At 40.9% G+C, this 21,662-nt stretch overlaps 2 protein-coding genes across 2 annotated transcripts in view; one reads left to right on the top strand and one right to left on the bottom strand.

The window, feature by feature from the left end:
- The window catches only part of HIPK3 (homeodomain interacting protein kinase 3), a 93,266-nt gene extending 88,247 nt beyond the window's left edge, over nt 1-5,019 (bottom strand). Inside the window, exon 1 of the mRNA XM_052695639.1 lies at nt 4,293-5,019. The gene's annotated coding sequence lies outside the window, so the exon portion shown is untranslated. The remainder of the gene's footprint in view (nt 1-4,292) is intronic.
- Nucleotides 5,020-5,099: 80 nt separating this feature from the next.
- CSTF3 (cleavage stimulation factor subunit 3) overlaps nt 5,100-21,662 on the top strand; it is a 43,898-nt gene continuing 27,335 nt past the window's right edge. The window contains exons 1-3 of the mRNA XM_052695647.1: nt 5,100-5,318; nt 13,450-13,551; nt 13,681-13,776. Of these exons, the coding sequence (XP_052551607.1) occupies nt 5,289-5,318; nt 13,450-13,551; nt 13,681-13,776 (228 nt within the window). The 5' untranslated portion in view covers nt 5,100-5,288. The remainder of the gene's footprint in view (nt 5,319-13,449; nt 13,552-13,680; nt 13,777-21,662) is intronic.

The following is a 21,662-nucleotide window of genomic DNA, read 5'->3' as shown; positions in this document are numbered from 1 at the left end:
AGCTTTGCTCTACAGTTCGAGTTTTCCTGCTTTCTTGGGCGTTTCTGCCTAGAAATTCCACCCGGCTCTCCCACCTCCAGGCGCTCAGTGATACTCACAGCCCCGCTGTGCCCAAACTGATCTGCACATGCTGAGAACACTCGGGACCTGGAGGACCCACAGCACTCACATTATAAATGGTTCATCCACAAATGTCTGCCTTCACATCTTCAGGAAAAAACATAACCTGCCTCTGAGGATAGCCAGCTGTTGGCTTAAACAACCTTCAGAATTATTTTCACTGCGTAAACTTCCAGCATTGAAACAGTTTTAAAAGCCAGCTCCAGCTTTCAGTTCTCTACAGTTTATTTTCCAAAAAATCCACCAGGCAACATAAATCCCTGGTGATGAACGCCAGTACTGATCCACAGCAGCAAGCAGTGGTACAGAAGGAGAACAAGACCTGGAAAAGATCACTAGAAGGAAAAAATAATAGTAAAAAACTTGCTCAGTCTAAATGGGGATTATTTGTACTTAGCTTGGAAAGCTGAAAAGCTGCTTACAAAAAACAAAGTAGGCAATATTGTGTTAAATGATAGCCAATTCAAGCAAACAAATTCACGCTGGAAAACTGGAATTCAATACATCATTCTAACAACTTATTACACTACCCAAGTGTAGTACTGCAACTATGCAGTTTGCTATGACTGTTCTGTACTATGCACCCTGATCATTCACTAATCCATTCATCTTGGTTTTCTGCTTATTACTGAATTCCTAAATTGGTTTCTCCCCCTCAAGCTAATTTTAAAACCTGACATACTCCTCTACCCTACCCAGAAGAAACTCCATCTGCATTTCACCTACATCATTTACCACCGCATGTCATCAATTCCCTTTTTGTTTTTACTTCCAAAGCAGTCTGTGAACGTGAAGTCTGGCTCCCTGGCTAACAGGAGACATGCAGCTCCATGAGGTGACACAAGCCATGTTTCCACGTCTTGTAACCCAGGCACTTTTAATGACACGACCCCTCCCTCATGGCGAACCCCCATCTGGAGGATAAGCACCAGCATCTCTGGCTGGCAGAAAAAAAAAAAGAGAAAAAGAAGAACAAGAATGAAGGAAGACAAACTACTACTAACAGTGAAAGACGGCTATCTTTGGCAATGCAAAAGCAGCAACAGATTCCACACCTTTTTAATGTAGTTATCTTTTCCTTATTCCAAACTCAACAGCGCCTGTGCTGGAATGTGTCTAAGCTAATGACATGCAGCTCCTAATCCAGCCTCCTAATTCAGCACCTTTATCTCATCTAGTGGCATCATGGCTCTCTGTAGTGCAGTGCTGAACCTGTCACAGAGATCAGGGAGAGAAAATTACCAGAAAGAAATTTAAGAGAATATTACTCAGGCTCACAGGCACGGCTCCTACCGATCACATACTGATGCAAATGGTCTCACACACTAAAACTCCTGATAGCTGAAAGGCCCTTATAGGTCCACTTTAAGCTGAGCCCTGTTACATTCTCATCACTACCCAAATCCCCGTGGTTGTTTCTTTCTCTCTTCAGTACAGACTCCAACAGCTCCAGAGCAGAGTGCAAGAAAATCCTAGCAAAGGCTAGGTTCTACTTCCTCATCTTTGCAGTTGATGCTACCAATTAGAGGGACACACCTCACTCTAGAACAGTGGATGTCAACAGGGAGCAAACCAGTTTGACAGAAACATGACATTTATTCTTAATTAGGGCCTATGGAAATAGATGTTTAGACTATCATCTTTAGCTCAGAGAATCCCCATGGTGTTGTCAATTATGAAAGCCAAGAGACAGATTACAGGCTCACCTCCTACAGAACTCAGTTGAGACAACAACAGGGCCTGGCACCAGCCCCAACACCAGGAAGCCCAGGTCTCTCAGTTTCCAGGTAAGCATCTCCCTACCCATGCTGAAATCCACCCTGTAAAATGGGTGATGGAACCTACAGACTTGGGTGATATGATGATGAGCAGCAAGGTCAATCCCCTCTGCACTCAGGTAGCTTGATATGGAGCACCAATACACAAATTAATGGGGCAGTTCAAAGCTAAGAGCTGTTAAGAGCTCTCTATGTTTGAGCAGACAATCATAACCATGATTAATCCTATTGAAAAACTTTTCTGGCCAGTGTTTTCAGTAGTTAGAGTTCTGCTAAAAGGATTACACAAAACCTGGGATTTCATAACAAGTAACACATGATAATTTGCTGCGTATGGCAGCCATTCCATAACCACTGACTGAACTCTGTGAAAGCAGCCACCTTTCAGATTTGCTCCACTTCATGGTTGGCCTTGTAAAGCTCAACATCCATTTGTTTTAAGATCTGATTTTCTTCTAGTTGTTTTTTTTTCAAGTAACACGCAATTTTTGTTCATTTTTTCCCTAGAGAAAACATTTAACCACCACTGAATTGCTATATGAATAGCAGAAGTCTTCAATTCTTGTTCAGTTTCAATCGTTTTCAATTTCTGATGCATAATTTCAGCAAGCCTCTTACCAAGCAGTAAAACCCACAGCAGTTCACTCACAGCCTGCCATCAATTACTGAATCGAGCATGAATCAGGAAGCATCACACATATTAGCAACGCCGTGCTGCTTTCATACCATGAACCATATGAAAATTAGAGTGCAGCATTTTCCAGCAGACAGGCCTGTAATCATGTCCTCACCACTGCAGTTACCTTGGTCGGACTAGATGCTCTGTGTCACTTAGTCCACTCAAAGTGATGCAGCCTCAGAACAAAGGAAGGAACAGTCACTGTTACAACACCTGAGTAACACCGCAGGAATTAGCAGTGAAGCAGTTGTGGTAAGCTTCACTGATGCATTCCCATTATTTGCCCCACGCCATCAGCAGGAAAGCCCCAAATCAGCCTGTCAAATGGCTCGACTACCATAACACACCACTCAAGACAATAGGATTTTGCACAAGGCCCTAATAGAAGTCCCAGTCAGTAAGAACCTCAGCTAATACTTTTCTATCTAAACACCTAACCTACACTCATGAAACATTCTGAAGTTACTCTGAAATACAACTTGCTGTTTACATGTAGGTTTTTGCATTGCCTCTTCACAGATTCATATGAGAACACAAATACCTCGGTTAACACTCAGGTGTGAAAAGCTTCACATTTAACTGCAAACCAAGGCAAGCTACCAGGGCTGAAGTCATAAAGAACAGCATATCAACAAGAACCTAACAAGGAATTTTCTTCCTGTAAGCTAGTGCTTCTTTTAATTTTCTCCAACTAATACATTACAGCTGCAGCTCACACAAGCTATCACACAACACTGGACAGAAATGCAGCAGGCACTGGCTGTATTTACAGCTGCTGGGCCTTGCCCAAGGCCCATTCTGTGCATGGAATTACAAAAATGAAGAGCAAAACTAGTTGAAGAGACAACACATTTATTTGGGGGGATGTGGAGAAGCACTGTAGGAAGTAAGAGTGAGTAAGACTCTCAATAACACCATTCATTTCCCTTTCTACTAATTTGTTCCAGGGGGTGAGCAAGAAAGTCACTGGTGATGTCATCATTCAAAAGCACCTTAATCATTTCAAGAAACTGAACAAAGCAGTCCCTCAAAAAAGAAAAAAAGAGCAGATGAAGTAGAAATATATGTAGCTTAAAAAAATTCAAAGACGTAGATGAAAATTTCACCAAGGCCACTGAGTCAGTTGACACCCTGCATGTCTATAAATCATACACTAGCTAAAGAGCAGTTTCATGAGCATTGCATTAAGTAATCCCTTATAAGGCACTGGTTCCTAAGTGGGAAGTGGAACAATATAACACAGTTGAATCAGAAAGGCAGGATTTTTTACGGATGAAAACACATTTAAATCTCAAACACTTTCAAAATGGTAATTCTTGTGGAATGGAAGAGCCAATGGAAACCAAGTTAGCCTGGTATCACAAAGTCATCATCCTCTAAGAAACCTGAGAACATAGCTCATTTATCAAAACAGACTAATAAACATACTCATATTTCATCTCTGGTAAACAAAATAAAAATTACACAAAACCAAGAAGAAAAAATATTACAGATTGGTCAAATAGGCATTTACCATTCCCTCTGCATGCTTTTACTTTAGGTCATGCTCAAGAAAAGGTAATGACTGTTTTTCCTATTGCTTTTTTCCACATGACTGCAGTTTAACAAGGGGACTTTTGGAAAATGAAGCAAAGGAACACAGAAGGGCAACGTCAGGTTACTATAAGTATTTCTACATAATTACAACTGTATGATACAAATTTAAGAACACTTACGCTGCTGTTGTGAAGGCAGCGAAGTCAGCTTTCACCTCGGTATCTGCCAAGTCTCCTTCAATGGGTTTGCTTCCTACAGCAGCCTATTTCTCAGCAACGGCCGTTTCACAGCCCTCCTCTCACGGACAGACTGGCGGTTACTTTGTAAGTAGAATTAAGTCGCTTTAGGGGCTCGAGATGTTTTGAAACGATGACCTCTCAGCCTGTCCCTCGAACTCGCCTCCTCGGTTAACGAGAGCTCTCGTGAGGTGGAAGCGGACATTGCTAGCGCTACCTCACCGAGGGCAAGACTGTGGGGGTTACAGTTCAAACAGCAACGCTTAGCTAACGGAACAACACGCCACGAGGCCCCGAGCTAGAGGCCTCCGAGCCATCCCAGCTGCTGCCCGCTATCCATCGGGGTTCGGACAACCAGCGCCCTGCCAGCAGACGGGGAGCGAGCGGCGAGAAAAGGCGCCCGCCTTACGTCCACCACAAGCGCCATAAGCGCGACCGCCGCAGCCCCAGGGCCCGGCCAGGCCGCTCTTCGGGGAGCGCCCCACTCACAGCTCAGGGACATCCCAGCTCCGGGACATGCCCCGGCGCCACGCCCGGCTCCCCCGCGGCAGGACTGAGTGCCCTAGCGGAGCCGGGGAAGCAGCCACAGAGACCAGGCCACAGATCCGACCCGCCACCACCTCAGAGCTCCATCAGGGGCCGCGTCCGTCTCCGCACCGCCCTAATACGCTTCCGCGCCCTGTGACGCACTTCCGCTCTGCGCGCCTGTTCGCCCCGCCCATGCCGTTCCCGGCATGCCCCGCGTGGCTCCTCCCTCCCCGCCCCCGCAGAAAGCCGGGCCGTAGCGCTGAGCTGCCATTTTGTTGGCGGCTGCCGCGGCTGCGGGCCGTGGCTGTTGGTGCGGCTGAGGCGCTGCCCGCAGTGGCGGCTTGGGGCGATTTTAAAAGGCATTTTAGTTTGTTCGAAGGCGGCAGCGCCCCAGCCCTGTTTTAATCCGCTATGTCCGGTGATGGAGGTACCGGCGAGCAGGTGAGCAGTAGCGGAGGAAGCCCATGGGCCGCTCCCTGAGGAGGTGTGGGGCTGGGCGGCCTGTGGGCCGTCACTGAGTCCGGGCGGCGGGAACGTGGCCTTCCTTGACTGCTGCCCTCGATGGCGCGGCCGGAGGGCGGCTCCTTGCACACATGGCCGCCCCGCCGAGCCCCTGGGGGAAGGAAGGGCCGCAGGGCGGTTGCCCGGCTTCCCGCCGAGCTGAGCGAGCTTGGGGCGGGCTGGAGGCGCGGCGCTGAGGCCGTGCTCGTCGCGTTGGGTCACGTTTAACGTGCGAGGCTCTGGGTTCCTTCCCTAACGGTACCGTTTTCCTCTGAAAGCGTTTAAACGTCTGCAGATTAGAAGCTGTAGAAACGTGCTCGTGTAATAAAGGACTTTTTTTTTTTTTTTTGAGGGCGGGTTTGGTGTTCTCTCACTGAGGAGGGAGCAGTTCTTGTCTTGGCTTTGGCTTTACACTAGAACATGCACTTTCTTGTTTTCCAGGTAGATGCAGTTCAGTGTCAGATATTGAAGTGTAGTGTTACTGTGAGATATTTCCTGTTTACAGATAAGTCTTTTAGCTGTTAGGGCCTCATTATTTGGGACAAGGGATGCAGGTGGAGTTTCCCAGCTGAGGGAGGAGTGGTTAATATGCTGTGAAGTGCCCATGTAGCCTGCAGAAATGCTTAAATTTTAGCTGCAGACTTAATACTCCCTTCTTCAGAAGGTTTTGTTTTGGAAGAAAGTCTCTTTCCAAAGCAGGTTTGTGTGTGGGCCTGCATGGCAAAAGGGTGTTGGGTGAACTCTTCGTAAGGTGCAACTCTTCTGGAGGGAAGCATTCAGAATGTAGAATAGTCATTTTCTTTCTCCTTGGGAAATTGCTATGCATTACTCTTCTGTATGCTCAGGGCTGCTCAGCTCAGCGATTACACTTGTCTGTTTAGGTGAGAGGTCCTTCAGAAAGGTTTACTTCAGCACAGGAAGAATATGTTACAATAAAATGTTGGTGGTTGTGATGTGTTATTTCACATTTAAGCTACCTACTGTGGTGAGTGGTTTTGTGTCTGTTTTGTTTTTCTGAATTTACATTGGCAGGTAATTGTATAATTAAAACTTGATTAAAGCAGCATACTCACTTCTGTAACGTGTAATATATTACTTTTTTGCTTAAAAAGAGAGTCAGTGCTGCCTTAAGACTTTACTTTCTTTTGTGAGGAAAGACTTAATATGCGAAAGATGGAGTGACTGCGTGTACTGAAATAAAAGGTATTGTGGAGAGTTTTGATAGGTGTAGCAAAGTGGTGCCATATCATAGAGGGCCTCAGTATTCAAAAAATGGCAATTTATTTGTGGTACCCGCAGGGTGTGAGGTTTAGTAGATGGCTTGTATTTTTTTTATGCAGAACTAATAAAAAATGAAAGTTAATTTGATTCCTGTTTTCATGTTGGGTGCTATTTAAATAAATCAAGCTTTTTTTAGGTTCAGCTGAATCTTCGTTTTTATATACTGTGCTCTTTATGAAGGCCTCTGTATTCTGTTCTCCTGGAGGATTTCAGACTTTGTTACAATCAGCTCCTTCCATTAGTTTATGTCCATTTGAGGGAGTTGTCCTCTGCAATGTTATTTTTCTCACCCTAGCAGACTTTAGTTTCTTACTCCTAATGTTAAAACAAGGTTATAATTTTATATTGGTGTTTTGAGCAAAATGGAGGCTCCCCATTTCAGGTTAACAACCCACTGGTTGTGTTTTAGGGCAGGTGTTTCTGAAGTTTAAATGTTTATCTAACTGTTCTCTTTGCAGTTATCTGTTGGCAGTGCTTTTGGTGGAAAAGGAACAACAGAGTGCTGGGAGTGGGGCAGCTGTGCCTTGCTCTCTTAACTCACATTGCAGCTGATAGATATCACAACCTAGTGCTGTGTGGAGGTCTCTCTGACCTTACATACACAACATTTTTACAGCTTTAAATGTACCTTAATGTGAGAAGCTGAAGTTAGAGGTTGGTGTGCATCTGGTGCTCTTCTTTAGGGCTTTCTCTGTTGCCTCTATGACCAGGTTCTGGGATTTTGAGTGCTGTTATTATTGGCAGTCATTTATCAGCTTAAGGGGTGACTGTACAGTTAACATTCATTATGTTGTGCACTGGATGTGCATGTTAGTGTATGATGCTGATGTTAAATAACTGCTAGTGCAAGCACTGACACAAGGGTGTCTCCATCGTGCTTCCCAGGCCTTGGGTTTTTGGAGAGGGTTTCCAAAAGGAGCCAAGTGAAGGACAGATAGCCATGCTGTCTCTCAAGCACAAAATTATGGCTATGCAGGAAGGAAGAACAGAGTGTTGGGTGTAGATATTGTAAGGTTAAAGGCCCAGCTGGAGTATCAGAGGCTTTATTACACCAGGTGTGGTGCAGCTGAAACAGTTCAGCCTCAAGGCAGTGAAAACATAAGGCACTGTTGGGCAACTCGTAAGCTGTGTAGTGGGGGTTGTCTGCTTGCATTGCTAGCCTAGAAGAGAAGGGAAGCAGGAGGGAGTGGGATAGGGAATATGGTGCAGCCACCACTGTTGCTTGAACTACCTTTCGAGTCAGAGTAGTTTCAATTTTAGCACTGTTTGTTGTGTTGGACCCAAACTAATTTCTGCAGAAACAGTTGTCTGGTCTTCTGTTAGGTCTCTGCTGAACTCCTGGTGTGAGGTTTACATGATGTTTATCCAGACAGAATTTCTAGGATTGGTTTCTAGAGCACCAACCATTTATATAATAGAAATTCACATTTTGTAGACTGAAAGGCTGTTACTGTTTGCCATAAAATTCCCTCATTTTATTTGATGAGCTGTTTTCAGTCTCTTCGTCTGTCAGGGCTACTAGGAGTATGCTCTCACAACTGTGCATTTCTTTGTTTTTTCTGGGCCATAAAGTATCTAGTTTCATTTTGCTTCCTGTACTCTCAGACAAGGCCTAAATTCTCTTCTTGCCTCTGTCTGCTGTGGCAGAGTAAGTTCCTTTATCCACTTAATAAATCCCAAGTTGCCAGACATCAACTTTAGATAAAGACTTGATGTGGTATTTGTTTTACCCTGCCTTAGGTTAATCTTCTATGGCTACAAACAAGCAGATAAGGCTTCCTGTAACTGCGAGATGTGCCTCAGTCTGTGGTGCAGGTTATTCTTTATAAATCTGTTCCAAGACTGAACTGTGGGCAAAAAATGGCAGTGTTATCTCTGTGTCTGTAGGAAAGACCTCTAAAACAGCTTGTTCTGGTTTCTTCCTGGCAGATTCTACTTTTCTACTCCCGTCTCTCATTCATACCTCATGTCTGTTTGGTACAGGGTTTGGAAATCTAAGTGCAGTAGTAAATGCTAAGATAGTTAACATTTTAACAAGGTTATCATTGCTGAACATGATAATGAAAGCGAAAGTTTATTTTTGCAGGGTGAGGCGGGTTGCACATGTCAGGAGGGGTCATTTGGAGAAAAAATCAAACCCCTCTATGAGCATGTTATTTTATATGGTACTTAACTGGGTTTACTGTTACTGTTTATGGTTACTGTAGGAACTGCTTGTAAATAGAATGAAAACAAGCATGGATGGAGGGAGACTTTGGACTCAGTTTTGCAGATGTTTTCAGATATACAAAGAAGAAATGAAAGTGAAAAATGTCTAAACACTGGCATTTGGGAAAGAGGGAATAAGAGTAATTCTTAACCTAAAGCTCTGATTTGTACAGAGATATAAAACAGCCCAGGTTAAGTTCATGGGGGGGGCTCATGTGTAAAAGTATTCTTCCAAAAATTATTTGATACTTTACTGACTTACATTTGCTAATAGTGACCCAGTGTTAAAGGGCAAAAATTCTTCCCAAATTGCATTCATGGTTGAATTTGCATAGAAGTTAAAAAAAAAAAAAAAAAAAACCTTTAAAAATAGATTTAAGTCTTGTCTATGAGAAATACCCTCCTTTTTGCTATCATTGCTGTTTGTTGAACTGAGGAAAGGCAGCCTGGTTTCTGTGCTTACACAAGGTGACCTGGGGTGCAGTGTGATTCTGGAGTCATTGTCCAGCTGGGTATTTATTCTGCACTGAGTGGCTGTGTGTGGTGTGACTGGGAGGTACTGAAGTACTGGATGTGTAACTGAAGGCAATTACAAACTGGTTCTGTGCATGTATAACTGCAACTCAACTTTGAGGAACAAACTTGGGCTAGCCACACTGTAAATTAACCAAACTGGAAAACCAGCAATGCTTGCTAAGTTGTATGGTAATGCATTTGAAGTTGGATTCATCAGCTGTGTTACAAGCTGGGCTATGCTGAACCACAGCAAACAGTCAAAACCTCCAACAGCGAACATAAAACTCCTTCCAGACATTAATCCACTTGACTGATACAGCTGTTGGAATTGCTTTCTTTTTGTGCACAGCAGCCTGTATGTCTTGTTTAAAGACTACCACCAATTGTGCAATGAGATCTTCTACAAACATCTTAAACAGGCCACAGGTGAAATAGATCTTCCTTTTACTGCAGAAATACCCCTTGTGGCAGCAGGATGCTTTAAGCAAGTGGATGCATTCTGTTGTGTGACTGTTTGAAGAAGGTGTGTGTGTATCTCAGGCAGCGTGCTCTGGAGTCACGAGGCTCGTTCTCAGAGGCCTAGGGAAAGTTTTAACTGTTGCCTTCAGTTGTAAGGCATGAAGTTAAGTTCTCATTGAAAAAGAGCTTGGAGTAAATATTAGAAGTTCATTCTGTTTCTTGTGTTCTTATTCCCTCTGGCATATTTTATGAATTCAGAGGTGGCTTTCTACAGCTGACTGATTTTGCTGGTCTTGATACCTGTGAAACTAAGAATCCATAGCCATTTATTTGTGTGCAAGTAATAGAAGCTCTGAATCCGACCAGATGTTATGAATACAAACACAGTCAAACAGAGTGCTGAAGTAATTCAGTGACCTTCAAAGGATTGTTTGTGAGATAGGTGACCTATTACAGAGGAGATTTGCTGCATGTATTTATCAAAAGGAAAAAAAGTTCTTTTCCAGCTTGTATGCAACAATTCTTAGTGTTTTTTCTAGATGTTAAAGAAGTGTTAGAGGCTAGTATTAAATTAGATTTTGTAGTAGTTCAAGCTGATCTAAGCTAGAACTCAAGTCCTGTGCTTTTCTCAATCTTGTATTCTGCATCATACCTGACTCTTGTTCCAGAGAGCTGAGCCCATTAGAGAGTTAACTGCTTTCCTAACAGTGTGTGTGTGTGTGCTGAACTCCCTGAACTGACTTGTAGAATGAGGCAACTCACTGTGTTGTAAGGTGTGTTGTAAGGAGAGGAAGGAACCAAAAATGCTGATGTAGGGGCAGAATCATGGCAGCAAATGGCACCCTGTGATTTAGGTGTTTACGCTGTTGGATGGTGGTTGTTGGGCAAGGAGTGCACTTCCAAGTACATGCTAAAAGCCACGTACTCCTAAACTGCTCAACAGCAACTCTAAGCCCCGTGTTAATGTTTAGGTTGAAGGTTTCAGGTCCCTTCACTGCTTGCTTACAGGTGATATTAGCCCTCATAGATTTGATGTGTAACTAACACATGCATTTACTTGCATGCTCTGACAGTGTAATCCACTCTAGAAAGCCTAAGCATTGGTTTCTCCAGTGAGTTAGGAGCGATTATGTGTAAATTACAGAATCACAGAATGGCCAGGGTTGGAAGGGACCACAAGGATCATGAATCTCCAACCCCCTGCCTCATGCAGGGCCACCAACCTCCGCATTTCATACCAGCCCAGGCTGCCCAGGGCCCCATCCAACCTGGCCTTGAACACCTCCAGGGATGGACGGGGCATCACAGCCTCTCTGGGCAGCTGCTCCAGCACCTCACCACTCTCATAGTACAGAACTTCCCCCGACATCCAACCTTAATCTCCCCTCCCTCAACTTCAAGCCATTTGCCCTTGTCCTGCTTGTTATCTCCCCTTTCCCAGAGCTGACTCCCCTCCTGTTTGTAGGCTCCTTTTAGGTGCTGAGGGCTGCAATGAGGTCACTCTGCAGCCTTCTTTTCTCCAGCTGAACAAGCCCAGCTCCTTCAGCCTGTCCCGGTAGTGAGGTGCTTCTGCCCTCTGAAGGTGGTCATCTTGTTTCAGTTGAGATATAACCAGAGCAGCGGTTTCCCTGCAGTGCACTTTGCTCCTCTGAAACACAGATAGGTCTCATAAAGTATAGATATTTTTTTAATTTACCTGGGGGGCTGGGAAGGGAGGGCTTGCTGCCCTTTACAGAGTGGGTGTTTTCTTACTTGTGATGTTAGATGTAAGCAATCCAAAACAGTTCAGCTCAAAACCCCGATCATATCTCATCTATCAGTTCTGCAGAGCTCCTATGTTTTTCCTTTTGTTTGTTTTAGATGGCTGCCTGATAACTGTATCTGCTGATCTCAAGTGAATATTTACTGATTTAGGAAATCAGTCCTTTAGTTTTTCAAATAAAAGTCTGAAGGTTTTCTTACACTTATATGGATAAGGTGTTTCAAACAAACAAAACTAACGTAGGATTGCTTAGGATTATGCATCATTAAATACAGCTTTTTTACAACATTGTGTATGATTATGCATCATCAGTACAGCTGAGCTGCTGCTGTGAAACTGTTCAAGAGGCTGCAATGTGCCTTTCTATGCTTGGTTTAAAAGTGACTACAGAACAGGACCCTGTGTTTCAAAAAACACTTCAGTTGTTGTAGGGTGGGTTTTTGTGCTTTGTTGTAGCCAGCATTAGCTGCAACCTGAAAACAAGGGGCTCCAAGGAAAGCTGAATGGAAAATAGTAATGATGTTCATACATAAATTCCTACAAAAGAAATTGACTTTTTTCCTTTTTATGCATGATGGTTCTTCAACGTTTTTGATAATTCTGTTTTATAATTTAAAATACTGTCTTAAATTAGTATTTTGTAAGGAAATACCTTGAATTATATTCTGCTGGTAGGACTGACAGAATGGTTGGTAATGCTGACAGGTATTCCTAAATACTGTAACTTCGTGAAGTTGAATCACAATGGAGAACGTAAGCAACTGTTGTCTAGTAGTATATCTGTAATAATTAACAAAAATAAATTGGTACGGGGGAAGAAGAGGATCCACTTATGACTGTGATATGAAGTTCATATTTGTAGCTAACTTGGGCTCACAGCATTTGCTATCCCCAACTTACTCTTGTTTTAATATCAGCTAGTGATTAGGGAGCTGTAACAACACTTAGCTGGCAGCTTACCTTCCTGCAGTGTCACTATAATACTTCTGTTTATTTTTTCACTGAGGAATTAATAGTGGAAGTCATTAATAGCTGGGACTTTTACTCTTGCAATGTCTGCTCGACAGAAATAGTATTTGCTACAGTGATACCTGTTAATTTTATAGGAGGTTGCACCTCTGTAGTGATATATGTGCCTAGTTGTCCTCTTTTTTGAGTGTGCGGTGAAACCTTTGGTAGGGAAGTTCTCTCTGTCCTGTCTATCACCTTTTTCATTGTCACAGCTATGTACTGATCTAGATCTAGCATTTCAGTATGAAGAATTAAAATGATTTCTTTGAAATTAATCTTAAAACTGACTTTTTTTTTTGAGTATTCTGTAATCAGTCACCCTCTCACACACAATTCAGAACGGTATATTGCAACCGTAAACATGGAGTAAAGTCATAAAATTTCTTGAGAAGGGTTTTATAATAATATAATTAATGCAGTCAGTGCTTCTGATTAGTATGTCTTGGAGCAAACAAATTCTGTGACTTGGGACTGCTGAGACATACCTGAAAATAAATGGGGTTCAGAAAATAAATAGCTTTTTTGGAGTACAGATTAGAACATTATTTCCCATTTTATGCAAAATTCATGCAACTTGTAACAACTTGTAACTTGTAACAACTGTGCATGTAAAGCTTATGTGAATGGGATCATCACAGACGACCTATTTTCATTTAACTACTGAATCTAGTAGAAGTACTCTATCTTACCGAAACAACTGCTTTTACAAGGTCAACCCTGGTATCCAGAATGTTACTTTGTGAGAATGTTGTCATTAGCTTGATGTTGTTAGCTGGGATTGTATTTGAGAAACTCTACCTGTGATCTCTTATGTCTTCTCCTTAATTTTTCTAGGCTGCTGAATATGTCCCAGAAAAAGTGAAGAAAGCTGAAAAGAAACTCGAAGAGAATCCATATGACCTTGACGCTTGGAGCATTCTCATTCGAGAGGCACAGGTTTAGTGACATAGGATTACATTTCCTTATCTATGGTCCACTCACACTATTTGGTTCTGGAGTAAAATCAGCATATTTCTTTACATAAGTCATAATATTGTAAATGCTGTTTTGATTTTCAATTTTTAGAATCAACCTATAGACAAAGCACGGAAGACCTATGAACGCCTTGTTGCCCAGTTCCCCAGTTCTGGCAGATTCTGGAAACTGTACATTGAAGCAGAGGTTAATATTTTACCATTCTTTCTTATATAACATTTAATAGGAATTTAAGTTTACACTCTCATATTCATAAATAAGATAGGCACATAAAATCTAGGGGGAGGTGGGATTTTAAGTATACCTTGCATTTATTTTGTAAAATAGGTACAAAGGAGTAATTAAAGTGAATTCTAAAGTATTTGGGTCTTTTATGAGTTGATGATTGTTGCATTATGGAATTGCAACAACATTAAAACAGTTTCAATGGTATTGGAGTGCTTTAGCCTTTTCTTTACTTGTCGTGTCAATTTATTGCCTCCCGTGTCATTTATTTAGAGGACATTTTTTTTATTCATACGTACAAACTTATTGAATGACTTTCTGTGGATGCTTGGATCTTTTAATATCTTTTCTTCCATAGAGAACTGAATATTTCTATGAGTAATGTGTTCAGGGAGGGTGTGGGATGGATGCTAAATTCTGGAATGGATGGGAAAATGTGTTAGCACAACTCATTAGCTTCTAGAGATACCCACAGAGTTGGGGTTATTTACTTACGTAAAGCAGCAGCATGTGTGTTGCCCCTAAGTGCATTGAGCATGTAAACAGGGTGATGTGCTGCAAAATCCACTCTTAACGTGGCTATCTTTTTAGTTTCCTGTAACTGGTAGATATATTTTATTTTTCTTTACCAATACACATACTTTCTATGGGCATCTTTTAGCTGCACGTTTCTCTGGAGTCAAATCTTCTACCTGCTGCACAACAGTGGTGGGGTCCTTGGTTTCTTAAATTAAAAAACTGAGGTAGTTACTTTTTAAATTCTATTCATGTGAAAATTGGGAATCAGCAATGAGTGGCAGAACTGCATGGTAGAGGTGGCCCGGCTTATTTACATAAAATTACATATCCACGAGTGTCCTGGCAGGAAATTTATGAAGCTTCTGAAATAAAATGGGGATCACGGGAACGTAACAGAAAATGTTATGTTGCAGTTTATAGCAAGATGTAGTAGTGCAACCTAAAATGATCAATATACCTAATGAAATACCCTTGAACTTGCACTGTTTTGTTTCTAGTCGTCTGTGGTTAGTGAAGTGTTGTTGACTGGACATATCTGGGAGACTGTGAATACACTAACACACGTGGGTGTGAGTTTTTCCTTTTGGGAGCCTACATCCAAAGCTGTTAGCCTCGTACCCTGCATAATTGGCTACAGAATCTAGTCTTTAGAATATTAACTTAGTTCGAGGATTACATTGAACTCTGATTTCTGAGGGATTTAGGACTTATTTGAAACTGATATCTTTCCTGTACCTCAGATTTGGGAGGTGAATAAGACCACCTCAGAAAGTCTGTGCTACACTGTAAATCTTTCATCAGAAAGTACCGTTATCAATATGAGGTTTCTTGTCTGAGGCTTCTTGTCTTGAACGATAATCAGGGACTAAATGGCAGACATTACCTTCCTTTATCATTCTAACTAATTTATAATTAGTACTGTATACAGATACAAATGCTGACAAGGCTTAAGCAGTGCAGGGTATAATTCTTAAGTGCTTCTTCAAGGAATGGAGAAGAGCGTCTATCCAGCTCATATGTTAACCACTAAAACAAGGTAGACTTGAGGAAGAGGCTGTTGGCATTAAGATCACTGTCTCATGCTTGTGTGCGTATCTGTCTACAACTACAGTTGAAATGTACCAAAAATAGAATATGTTATTCTATTACAGAAAAAAGGACAAATGTGACTTGTGGAGTTTTGGTAAAGATTGCACTTGGGAAGGGTTGTATCTGAAGGAAGTGGAAGAGGTTACTTTAAGAAACTTAACAAATGAGTTTTTTTTTTAATTCCAGTTAAAACTTAAATGTTCAACTGCAGTGGTTCCAGTAACTTCTCTCAAAACTCACGAAGTTGCTGATGTAACTGATAAGCAACATATTTATAGCTACCTTTTCCAATATATCCAACCATTTATAGCTTTAAGATTAAATAACTTCTTATTTCCAAATTCTTCTCTGAAAAAAATCACATAATTGTGCACTCTATTCACTGTTAAAGTTGTATGTGTCCAGTACTGTTGAAGTAAATGCAAAACAATATTTTCTCAAACGTTCTTTCAACAGTGTGAATATAAATCAAATTTTATAAGTTTGCTGGAGAAATTATCTGGATGCTTCTTTAATTGCAGCTTTGAAATGTGCAGGGAGTGTATTTCCCCGAAGCTGTATTTCCTTGGAGATCTTAGTGTTCAGCTGTCAAGTTTCTCTTGAATAGGTCTCTGCCCAGCCTCAAGTTGGGAAAGTAAACTTGTGGTGGATCTTTGCTTAGCCTTGCTTTTGATTCGCTTTTACTTTTGTGGGTATTTAAATCTGGAAATTGCTAAATCTTCAGTTATCTGTGAGCTGCATCTTTCCTGATGTCAAAACAAGCGTATCGCTTTCCTCTTTAACACGATAACTTGTTTCCTCTTTGCGTCACAGAGAAAAGGAGAGAGGAAAGTGGGAGCTGTTTCCTGGCATGTTGTCTTTAACTGGAGAGTTTTGTCCACTGAATACCTAAGTCTGAGATAAGTATCAGACATGGTGATGTTCTATTACTGGGAGATGAGGTAGGGTGAAGGTTATGGTTGTGGCCTTGTGAAAAAAGACTTAGCCTTTAGCATATGTTCTTCATAACATTTGTATAAATTTCCAAATTTCCCTTTGCCTATCTTGAGGAATGCTTTAGTTGCTTCCAGTCTTGGGATAGAAATCATGAGCTACATGAAAAAAAAAAACCTTGTCTTGCATATGCTAGTTTATTATGTAATACAAAACTTTTAAGTGCAGACCTTACTGCTGTGTTTACTACTTTTTATGACAGTGATACTCACTGCTTTCTTTCTCCATATGGCTTGGTTTCCTAGTGAAATAGGTTGTAAAGCAGTACTCAGCACTTAGTATGTCATCTGTCTTATTGCCATTGATGTGCAGACCTCGCTGAAGTAACTGAATACCTTGTGTTTCCATTTTATATGCCAAGCACTGACTGAAATACTCCGTTCTCTCCCATGACTGTTGGGCGGTCAGTCAAACTTGGAGATGAACTGGGGAGGGCGTGCCTTGATGGTGTGCTAAGAGGAGTTACATTAAAGTTGGAAGTGGTCAAAAAGAAATTTTGATCCTGAGACTGGTTCTTAACACTTCTGTGTCCTGCATCTGCTTACTTAAATATCAGAAATAGTTGAATTGGATAAAAAGTCTGCCAGCTCACAGTGTTGTGAGGTCATAGCATGTAATTCTTGTGAGAGTAGTTTGTTTTAGTGGATTAAACCAAGTCAGCAAGTAGGAGTAGTTAGCTTGCTACTGTATTTAGCATCTCCTAAAATGGAGGAATTAGAGCAGTAATGGTACTCTTGATACTGAGGCTGTTTTCTTTAGTTCAGAGCACGTTTTTTCTCTTGATACCTTTTCCATAAAAACCTGCTTTCAAAAAACTCGAATCAATTCACATCTCAGTGCCTCTTTCACAATTATAAGAAGGGTCACCTAAGTCTCCCGTATGTGCCATAATGTTAAGTTCATAGATCACATGATCTGGATGCTAGCCTGCTCTGCTGATTTGCTCTGACTTCCTGGGTAAGTTATTGAACTGGTTTTACCATGATTAAAACACTCATACCTACCTACCTCACAGGGTTGTTGTGAGGCTTATTTTCAATGATTAAAGTGCTTTTGGCATCTGGCTAAAAGGTGCTGCACAAATGTAAAAAATAATAAATTCTGTTGTAATACACCCTATGGTTCTGTAGGCCCAACTGTCTATTACTGTTTCTTCTGTCTCTTTGACTGTTTGACCCATCTTTTAGATGCAGAAAGATCTGATAATGCCTTTCACTTTCACTTCACTGGTGGTGTAGGTATTTCAGTAGTTCCACGACAAACATTTGACACCGTTGCCTTTTTTACCGCTAGTTTTCCTTGTGCAATCACAAATCTCTTCAAAGCACACTTGTTAAACCATGTTCATATATTTGCAATGCTTTCCATGGATTTTTAGTTCTGTCAGGTTATGTGCAAACTTTAATCTGTAATTGTGCTGAATGCTTCAGGCCAGCTCACACCACACCTTCTTACCTTTTCTGTTGTTGAACATACCTTATTATATCCCGGTCACTTTGAACTGCTGTTAGTAGATGTTGAAAGGTTGCTATAATTAAAGATTTAAAAAATCAGAAGCACAAAACAGTTGTGATATATATATATATAAATACCCCCCAAAATTAGAAACAATAAATACGACACTAGTAGCATGCATGTCAAGTGTTTGGCTGTTGATATGTATTTTTTGTTCTGCAATTTTTTTCAAATAAGCCTCCTGTGTTACTGCATGTTCTAAAGAAATGAAACTAGATACACTTGCTCAGATAACTTCTATCTGATACGAACATTTTGAATTTTAGATGTCTCAGTAAGAAAACAAGATGCTGTACGATGTTTCAGATGGTGGGACCAAGGCTTAGGGTTGATTTGTTTTGCATTTCATCAAATGCAATACATCAGTATCTTTAATTCATGTAACTCACACTGGTGTGGATACTAGTCAGAATGTATCATTTAACATACTTGTATATGAAAAATGTAAATAAAACCTTTTAGAAAAATGATTGTTTTTGTTTAAAATGTTTGTGTTTCTTCAAAGCATTTTCTTCCCCCATTTTGCTTTAATTTGTTTCCAAGTTCAGAACAAATGTTATTATGCATATCAATATACTTCTCCTTGGGGTCAAATGGGAACTGACGTCTGTCAGGATGAAGTTGGAGTGATCAGAAGTCAAAGTAAAATAGACTTCTTGGCTGAGATTTAGTGGTACTTCACTTGGAAAGATTGTGTATGTCCCCAGCCAGTCTTTGTGAACTTCTTAATGGAAGATATCTGCATTATAAACCATGCTACTCCTCCCCACCTCCACTATTTTGCTACGTTCCTTATAGTAGCAATTCCAATTCTGAGCAACTGTTGTACAGTGCTCTGTACAAGCATCCATATGGCACGTTCTTGACTACTTCAGTCTGAGACTTTTTTGCAACTGTATTTATGCTCTTTTCTTATCCATCTGTGGACTTGTTCCATTCCTGTTAATAAATGTTGTTCTGTCTGTGTGATTATTGTAGACTTGCACTAGAAATTACATGCAGCTGCTTTTCTGTCTTTTCTATTCAACATGTAATTACAGACATGTATACCTTGCATAGTTGCCGTGGTCCTACAAGTGATGAAATATCAAAGTTATGCACATAGTTGATATTTGTAGTTTCAGATCATGTGTGGTACAACAGTAGTGAATTTCTATTTAAATGCTTGTTCAATCATAAAAATAACATCATGGGGGAAGAGTTAGTTTTAATTTCTGAAGTGGGAGCGAAACCTGATGAAGAGATGCCTGAACTCTCTTGTATATATAGTGCATTGCTGTTCTCACATGAATAAACCTGGACTGCTTCCTGTTCTGTCATATTCTTTCAAGGTGGGGTGACAGAAACATTCTGATCAGAAATACTAGCTGTATAAAACACTTTCACAACACTTTTGAAATCTCACTTTCAAATGTATTGAAGACAGTGAAAACTGTTTTTTATTGTGCTTTTTGTTTTTTTGAGGTCGTGCTTTTGGGCTGCGGGGGAAGTATGCATGTCAGGTCAGGTGCAAGCTTCAGCTGTTTCCTTATGTCTACCTGAAAGAACCTACAGTAAATACAGAGCTTTCCTATGGATCCTGTGTTAGCTACAGGTTGGTTATTTTCATCTTACTTGATGAAGGAGGTATAATTTGAAGTAGTCTGTCATGCGTTTGCATTCCTTCTTGCATCTCTTCCAGCAGTCAGCTGGTTGAATTCCCTGTTGTTCTGTCGAGAGATTTTGAGAAGCCCAGTGGCTGTGAGAACACCTTCTGTTAAACCTGATCTCATAATGCTGAGGCATAAAATAGTGCTTGACTTTTATTTGTTCCAGAATATCTTTGCAGACTGTGAAAGGGCTTTGAGTCACTGCTGCAGTGAACTGTAGTGGCTTCTGTTAACTGCCAACTTCTGTGAAGGCAAGTCATTAATTCCCCCATTCCTGTTTGCTGTTAGTATGTGTTGCACTGTTGGTTTTTTTTTCTTCCTTACATTATCCTTTTTTGTCCCTGATAGTTTGTGTTATATGTCCAGTAATGAATTTGGAATTCTGCAACAAAATGTTGTGTAGCCAATACTTTGGTGAGCTTTGATGTTTATCCTTTCTTACATGAAAGAATTCGGAAGTGAGAAGAAATGTGCACAGCATGCATTGGTACCTGACTACCATTGCACAGAAAGCATTCAAGCTTTGTTGTTGTTTTTTTTTTGCACATCATGTACATGCAATTACCTACATGTAAGAAATTACCTACATGTAAGAAAAAGTGATCAGAATCTGATTCGTATTGAGGCTGAACTGTAATTTTGTAATAACAGATGTTCATAAAAGCATGGGAACATTTGCAGAGATCATTGGAACTATGCTGTTGGAAATATCTCAGTTTGAGGGTAGGCATTTTGAGTAGAAAGATGCTCCTATTTAGTTTGTGGACAGCTCTCAGTAATACTGTTACAGAAGTCTTAATGCATTTAGTTATGTGACTGCACCAAAGGGCCCACTTCTAACATGAAGTGTGAGCATTGTATCAGGCTTTAGGTCCGTTCTCTTGGAAGTAATTGTGGTAAAGCTCTCTGACCCACATGCTAATACTGGTTTTCATGAGTTCCAGTGAGCACATGTTATGCTCACAAATTAAGAAATGTGTTTTAGCAGATCCTGTAACCAGAGGCTTTGTGGACAGGCAGCCAGACTGAAAGCATTCATGGGGAGGAAAGCTAGAATTGCTGGGGGATTGTGGTGATTTTATTTATGCTTTCACCTTTGCTGTGTTTCAGCAAGACAGTTATGGAGCTTACAGGTATATCTAATTTGCATAGGCTTTAGCATTATGAATTCATTCAAGCTTTCCTCTGGATCAGCTGATTTTAAAAGTTCAGTCATAGGACGATGGGTCAGCCATCTCACCTTGTTTGGTTCCTATAATATGACTACGTAAAACTTTCTAGTGGGAACAGTTTGCTCTGTTCGTATCCCCTAAGGTTTGCATTAGCTTGTGAAGTAGAAAACAAGAAATAACCAGGAAAACCAGAAAGAACCAGTAGATGCTTTGAAATGTTAATCAGTGAGCACAGCAGAACAAACTTACTGGAAAACATGCTGACTGATTATTTCATTTTTCAAACACTTTTGAAGTCATGCATTTGAAGCAGAAAGATGACTTGTCTCGTTATGTAATGTAGTACTTTCTGGATCCAGACTGCAACAAACGTGCTGAAGTTAGCAGGAGGACTACCTTCACTGTGCTCAGCAAAGCTGCATTTTGTATGTAAAGCTAAGTATGTGTTAAATTTTTGTGGTGTGACCTAACAGGAAGGACAACTCAGCTGCAGCTCAGTCTTTGTTCCCTTTTCCTGAAGAAGAAGGGAGATGCCTTGTCAAAGAACAAACATTCATCAATCTTTTTCCCCTGTTTTTCCAATGTATAGGGAATAAAATGTGTAATAAATTGTTGGTGGCATTTTATAGTGTATGTAAGGCTTCCTATTCTCATTTAAATTAAGAATTTAATTAAGCATAGAAGGAAACCAATACTAGTGAACTGTTTCTTCGTCCTCTCCCTGCCACTGAGGAGCTAAGGGTGTGCATATTTCAATTTATTTGTTTCCAGAATGATTTCAAATTGGCTTTGAATTGGTAACTGACTTGTCCTAGTTTAACAGTGTTATCATTCCTCTCAGATCAGCTTTCAGGCTATATGAAAGGGAGGAAACAAATGCGTTTGGCTTCTCTCATTTTCTGTATCCCTA

The sequence above is a fragment of the Tympanuchus pallidicinctus genome, unplaced genomic scaffold (assembly GCF_026119805.1).
Source record: "Tympanuchus pallidicinctus isolate F22 unplaced genomic scaffold, pur_lepc_1.0 scaffold3, whole genome shotgun sequence".
In the NCBI taxonomy this organism is placed as follows: Eukaryota; Metazoa; Chordata; class Aves; order Galliformes; family Phasianidae; genus Tympanuchus; species Tympanuchus pallidicinctus.
This window is presented reverse-complemented; position numbering and strand designations above follow the sequence as displayed.